The sequence below is a fragment of the Chiloscyllium plagiosum genome, chromosome 3 (assembly GCF_004010195.1).
Source record: "Chiloscyllium plagiosum isolate BGI_BamShark_2017 chromosome 3, ASM401019v2, whole genome shotgun sequence".
NCBI lineage: Eukaryota > Metazoa > Chordata > Chondrichthyes > Orectolobiformes > Hemiscylliidae > Chiloscyllium > Chiloscyllium plagiosum.
This window is the reverse complement of record NC_057712.1, coordinates 17,123,101-17,130,413: the sequence shown is the minus strand read 5'-3', so window position 1 is coordinate 17,130,413 and position 7,313 is coordinate 17,123,101. Positions and strand designations below refer to the sequence as shown.

Genomic DNA, 7,313 nt, shown 5'->3' with positions numbered 1-7,313 from the left:
TTCCAAAACTGATGCCAATGCCCCATGAAATGGAATCCCTCTTTCCCACACCAATCCCTTAGCCATGTGTTTACTTCCCTAATTTTCTTATCCCTATGTCAATTGGCACGTGGCTCGGGCAGTAATCCGGAGATTATGACCCTTGAGGACCTGTACTTCAATTTCCTTCCTAGTGCTCGATAATCCCCAAACAGGTCCTCCACCCTAGCTTTGCCTATGTTGTTAGTCTCAACGTGGATCACAACAACTGGATCCTTCCCCGTCCCGCTCCAATATCCTTTCAAGCCGGTCAGAGATGTCCCGAACCCTGGCACCGGGTAGGCAACACACCATGCGAGACTCCCGATCCGGCTTGCAAAGGATACTATTTGTCCCCCTAATTATACAATTCCCTATAACAACTACTTGTCGTTTTGCTCCCCTCTCTTGAATGGCCTTCTGCACCATGGTGCCGTGGTCAGCTGGCTCATCCTGTCCACAGCCCTTTTCCTCATCCGTACAGGGATCAAGAATCTCATACCTGTTGGACAAGGTCAAGGGCTGAGGCTCCTGCACTCCTGAACTCAGGTTCCCCCTACCTGCCTCACTTACAGTCACACTCTGATGTCCCTGATCGCTAACTGGATGTGAATTACTTAATCTCCCAGGTGTGACTGCCTCCTGAAACAAAGTGTCCAGGTAACTCTCCCCCTCCCGGATGCGCCGCAGTGTTTGAAGCTCAGATTCCAGATCATCAACTCTGATCCGGAGTTCTTCCAGCAACTCAATGTTAGGACTGTTCCTATTTTTTGCTAGTTGGTTTCTTTTTTGCTATAAACATCAGTCTACAGCATTTAAAACACCACTAGCCACTGTCGATCACTCATTGAAGATATACTGGTGGCATCACTGGCAAACATTTTAAAAATGAAGACATTAGGTTTAGACATCCTAGCTATGGCCTACAATTGACTAAAATGAGAGGATCCTGAAGGTCTATTATCTGACCTCTGGATTGAGGACACATTCTGGACGAGTGTAAATGTGTGAAAACACAAGGAGATAATAATATTTAGAGTATACAGCCACATCTATGCTCTGCCCTAAATTGTGTTGGTTTTTCCTGTGGATAATTATTGCAGCTGCTGTTTTACAGATAGATAAACCTAGAATGCCTATACATTTAGAGATTATTAAATGCTAAGTATTCCTGCATGTTTTTCCAATTAGTCATGAATTACTTGACAAGATATAGCAGGTATTAACCTCCAAATATGTGTGGTTATTAATTTCTCAGAATAGCCAGGGAAAAAAACAATGTGCAAACATCCAGATCAAGGGTAAGTCCTTGATTAGATTTAGCAATTTATTGATCCCCACAGTTAGACTAAAAATAATACAAATATCAAGTTTAGACAATGTTCAAAACAGTACCAGATATGTCACATTTTGAGGCAGAGAAGGAAGAGTACTGACATCAATGCTCCTCCTAGCAGAACCAGGTAATAACATCTCTGTACTTTTAATCAGTGAAATTTACTGAAGGAGAAAGCTTCTTTGAGCCTAGAAAATGTGCTTTGCTTATTACTCAGCCTGTTAACTCTAATGGCTAAGTGTTATTTTAAATCTCTGCATAAAATGCATTCCTTGCACACTGTGGTTGGTTGGGGCTCCCTCAGAATCTCTTTCAAAAACTAATGTCAAAAGAGAGTTGGGGCCAGTGGTCATCCATTGAAAAATGAGAATTCCATTCTCCAGTGCCCCTAACACATTGTACAACTAAAAGGAAGATGCAGAGAAACAATACTTGAAAAGTTAGAAGTGGAAGGTAGTGCTGTTAGATTAGTTTGAAGACCTGCTAGTTAGTTTAAGAGGATTCTATCAATTAACTGATGTTCTTGCAAAGACAGACATTTTGTACTTTTCAGCCATCTGCCACTGACTGAACCCAATGGTTCAGCGGTACTGTATTTTTCAGTATTTCCCCACCCAAAACAGATATTCCAATTTTGTCAAATTTAAATGGCAAGGCCTACCAGTATAATGCAAATCGCCAGAAACCAGGAATTCTGACAAAGCCAGGCACATAGATTCTTGTAGGGCTAAAGTCACACTCAACCACTGTGAGAGTTCAGCAGACTTCTAAGTTTTCAGGTTCTAGAATTATGATTTTGGTGCTTTTCATAGATAAGTTCAACATGTGTATATTTATCAAAAATAATTTTTATTCTGTAACTGAAACACATTTGCAAAGAACCTCAAAACAAAAGTGCAAGCAGATGAACTTTTTGAATCTGAGTAACTAGCTTACAAAGGCAGTGGAGACTACAGTAAAGAACACAATATTATTATAATTTCTACTCTACTTGAATGTACTTCACACATTACAAGTAACCATTAAAATAAGATAACAGTATCATTTCAGAATCTCTTGTTTCTAAGTTGTATATATAGTTGATAATGGTCTGTTGATAAATATTGTATGATTTAAGTTTGAAATTCAATTTTAAGTACAAGACGCTTTTATTAAGAAGACACTTCTGTTTAAAAGAAATGATGAAAAAAATTAAGCTATACTTTACAGCATTACTTTCTTCTGGCAGTTGAAATTCTGTGAAGGGTTAATTGTTGACTCACAACTCGTCGTTTTCTAATTCTTCAAAACTTGGGCCAGTTAAGATAATAGGATCTTTCTTAGCCAACTTGAAAGATTAAAAAAATGTATATTTTAAATATAGGGTATATTTAAAATAGCAAATAAATAAAAAGGAAGCTGGACAACATAGGTACAATACTTGACAATAAAGATTTGGGATATTAGACTTGAGAAATTTTAAACAATTATCATTATTTATATAATACACCAATTTCCACATAAACTACACATATTCAGAACTGAAGTGCTAAGAAGTTGATGAAATAATGGAGCCCTATGTCCACAGTGGTTCAACTAATTTCATCCAATAACTGAAGTAAGTTATCTCATGAGAATGGCTCCAGGGATGAGAAATTTCATTTACATGGATAGATTGAATTAACTTAGGCTACTTTCCTAAGATTTAAAAGACATTTGATAGTGGTATTCAATAATTTGAAATCTGGACAAACAGGGAGATGTTTTTTCTGTTGGTGGAAGGATTGAGAACAAAAGCACACTGATTTAGGGTATATGGCACAAGAATCAACATGTCTTTTCAGGCAGTCAGTGGTTAGGATCAAGAGAGCATTGCATGAGAGTGTAGTGTAGGCAATTTCAACTGAGGCATTCAAGAAGGAATTGGATAATTATCTGAGGTGAAAATATTTGTAAAGCTACAGCAAACCACAGTAGAGTGGGACCAGGTGAGTTTGTTCTTCAGAGAACTAGTATGGAAATATTTGACTTCTGTGCTGTAAGATTTCTGCAATTCTCAGCATCCACACCATTTTTGTATTTGTAAATATTGATTTGGAGGTGTAGGAACAGAGGAATCTGGGTGTATATGTCATCATGAGGATGATTCACATCCCCAGGGTACTTGAAGTCATAGTAAACATTTAATTCCAACTTTTTTTTTAAAGAAGATTGCTAAAGGCATAAGATGAATGTGGATATCTATCTAGAACAAACATTGTTTGGTAGCAGTGTCTATGGAGAGAGATACAGAATTAACATTCAAGTCCGATATGACATCTTCAGAATTTATTGGACCTCCAGTCTCAGCACTGCCTTTGACTGAGCTCTACCGCTGCCATGCTTTTTGAAAACTGCTAATGTCTTCCCCAACAAGGCGCAGAAGTTTGATTCTCCAGCATGGCAGGCTTTTTCTTTGTCTATTGGTTCGCTGCTGACTGGCACAACTCTCTTGATAATTGTCTGCCCATGATTTCTGCTGATAATAGTTTTGAAAATTCATTTGGGATGAATTTGGGATGTGGGAATTGCTGGCTGGCCAGCATTTATTGCCTGTCTCTAGTTGCCCCTGAGAAGGTAGTGAGTTGCGTTCTTGAACTACTGTAGTCCAACTGCTGTGGGTTAACCCACAATAACATAAGGGAGGAAATTACAGGGTTTTTACACAGTGACAGTGAAAGAACAGCGATATATTTCCAAGTCAAAATGGTGAGTGGCTTGGAGGGGAACTTGAAGGTGGTAATGTTCCTGCTATCCTTATCTTTCTAAATGGAAGTGATCATGGGTTTGGAAGATGCTGTCTGAGGACTTTCAGAGAATTTCTGCAGCGCATCTTGTAAGTAATACGCACTGCAGCTACTGAGCATCAGTAGTGGACTGAGTTGGTGCTTTGGATGTAGTGCCAATCAAGCAGACTGCTTTGTCCTGGATAGTGTCAAGCTTCTTGAGTGTTGCTGAAGCTACACTCATCAAGGCAAGTGGGGAGTGTTCCATCACACTCTTGGTTTGTTCCTTGTAAATGGTGGATAGGTTTTGGGAAGTCAGGTGACGAGTTACCAGCTGCAGTATTCCTTGTCTCTGACCTGCTCCTGTAGCCACTGTGTCTGTGGCAAATCCAGTTTCTTAAATGTTGTTGAAGCTGCATCCATCCAGGCAAGTGGGGAGTATTTCATCACACTCCTGACGTGTCTTATAGATGGTGGTCAAGCTTTGGGGAGTCAGGAGGTGAGTCGTCCGTCATAGTTCTCCTAGCCTCTGACCTTTTCCTGTAGTTACTGCTTTTGTGTGATGGTTTCAGTTGAATTTCTGGTCAATGATAACCCCCAAGATGTTGATATTGGGGGATTCAGTTATGGTAGCACCATTGATTGCCATGGGGTGGTGGTTAGATTGTCTCTTATTGGTGGTCATAGCCTTGCATTTGTGTGGCATGATTGTTAGTTGCCACTTGTCAGCCCAAGGCTGGATATTGTCCAGATCATAACAAAAACCGAAAGAACTGCAGCTGCGATAAATCAGAAACAAAAACCAAAATTGCTGGAAAAGCTCAGCAAGTCTGACAGAATTTATGGAGAGAAATCAGGTCAATTGACCCTTCCACAGAACTGATGGTAGCTAAGAAAATGTCAGTTTATATTCTGAAGAAGGGGGTGAGGGGGTAAGGAGTAACTGATAGGTGGGGATGGAGCTCAAAGAGTGACAAGAGTAGTTGGACAGACAAAGGAGTGGATAACAATCTGGCTAGGAGGGGTGGATAGTTATTAAAAAGGACTATTAATTGCTAATTGTTAGTTTATATGCATGTTCTCTGGGTCTTTCTGATTTGTGCTTCCATCACAATTTGAATAGCTTCTTCCAAAGTTAAGCCTTCCTTGGACTGTAATAAATCTGACAAAGTTTTATAAATAATTCAAATAATAATTCTGTATATTGTGAATTTTGATTTTGAAGCTCCGTGTTCCTGGTTTTCCACTAATCTGGACAGATTATTAATAAAGTTATGTATCAATTCTCCTGGAAGCTGCATTCTTATATTTGCCTATGCTGTCTCAAACTGTGTGATTATAGAGCTTGCTAGGCTCTATACCATAGCAATGTTGTATTAGACCATAAGACCATAAGACATAGGAGTGGAAGTAAGGCCATTCGGCCCATCGAGTCCACTCCGCCATTCAATCATGGCTGATGCGCATTTCAGCTCCACTTACCAGTGTTCTCCCCGTAGCCCTTAATTCCTCTAGACAACAAGAATCTATCAATCTCGGCCTTGAAGACATTTAGCGTCCCGGCTTCCACTGCACTCCGTGGCAATGAATTCCACAGGCCCACCACTCTCTGGCTGAAGAAATGTCTCCGCATTTCTGTTCTGAAATGTCCCCCTCTAATTCTAAGGCTGTGTCCACGGGTCCTAGTCTCCTCGTTTAACTGAAACAATTTCCTAGCATCCACCTTTTCCAAGCCATGTATTATTTTGTACGTCTCTATTAAGTCTCCCCTTAATCTTCTAAACTCCAACGAATACAATCCCAGTATCCTCAGCCGTTCCTCATATGTTAGACCTGTTTCTGTTATTTCCTTGTCTTTTTCAGCGCAGTATTTCTATAATACTCTATTAAATTCTTCAACAGAGCTTTAAATTATATTATGGATGGTTTTGTAGTAATTTACTGCTTTTAAGCTTTTAAAATCTATTTCTGAATCTCTGTACTCTATTTGTGGTACTTGCCATATCTACCACAGTGTGGTACTGGATATGGCTTGTTTGAGATAGTTTACTACCACCAATCTTCCTTTGTCTTGAGTCTATCCAGTGATTAGTGGTACAGATTATATCACTGCAGAAAATCTAAAGAAGAGGCATTGTCTTAATTAACAAAAATGTTAAATAAATGACAGCTATAAGTACAATTACATTTTGTCAGAATTATTAGGACACTAGAGAAATGCCACAAAAATTAGAGTGGAATCCCTGTCTCCACTTTAAGCTCTGGCATTGAGTCGAGCATGCTCTATAGTCAATTTGAGAAAGCATTGGCAAATACAAGAATGCAGCTTCCAGGAGAATTGATACATGCATGATGAGATTAGATTTCCTACAGTTTGGAAACAGGCCCTTCGGCCCAACAAGTCCACATCGACCCTCTGAAGAGTAACCCACCCCCCATATTTACCTCTAAGTAATGCACCTAACACTATGGGTAATTTACCATGGCCAATTCATCCGACCTGCACATCTTTGGATTGTGGGAGGAAACCCACACAGACATGGGGGGAATGTACAAATCCACACAGACAGTCACCGGAGGTGGGAATTGAACCCTGGTCCCTGGTGCTGTGAGGCAGCAGTGCTAGTAACTGAGTCACCGTGCCGTGATGTTAGTAGAATGGTGAAGCCAATATCTCATGAATATTAACCCCTTCAGAACTATTATATTCCTTAACAGTTACAGTGCTGAGTTCTGTTTAGACTGGTAGTCTGACTGTTGCTGGTTTATTATATCTGCCCAATAAAATATTTGTGGCTTACATACATAGAACATAGAAGAATACAGCGCAGTACAGGCCCTTCGGCCCTCGATGTTGCGCCGATCCAAGCCCACCTAACCTACACTAGCCCACTATCCTCCATATGCCTATCCAATGCCCGCTTAAATGCCCATAATGAGGGAGAGTCCACCACTGCTACTGGCAGGGCATTCCATGAACTCACGACTCGCTGAGTAAAGAACCTACCCCTAACATCTGTCCTATACCTACCCCCCCTTAATTTATAAAGCTATGCCCCCTTGTAATAGCTGACTCCATACGTAGCAAAAGATTCTCACTGTCGACCCTATCTAAACCCCTAATCATCTTGTACACCTCTATCAAGTAACCCCTACACCTTCTTTTCTCCAATGAAAACAACCCCAAGTGCCTCAGCCTCTCCTCATACGATCTT

General features: G+C 40.3%; 1 protein-coding gene across 7 annotated transcripts in view; it reads right to left on the bottom strand.

Moving 5' to 3' along the window:
• Nucleotides 1–2,238: 2,238 nt before the first annotated feature.
• LOC122541222 (protein disulfide-isomerase A6-like) overlaps nt 2,239–7,313 on the bottom strand; it is an 82,159-nt gene continuing 77,084 nt past the window's right edge. For 2 of the 7 annotated variants that reach the window (XM_043677851.1, XM_043677876.1), the window contains one exon: nt 2,240–2,681. In XM_043677851.1, coding sequence (XP_043533786.1) covers nt 2,613–2,681 — 69 coding nt within the window. In that variant the 3' untranslated portion in view covers nt 2,240–2,612. Of the gene's footprint in view, nt 2,682–7,313 lie in introns of all 7 variants that reach the window. The other 5 variants (XM_043677856.1, XM_043677847.1, XM_043677869.1 and 2 more) reach the window with 4 other exon arrangements.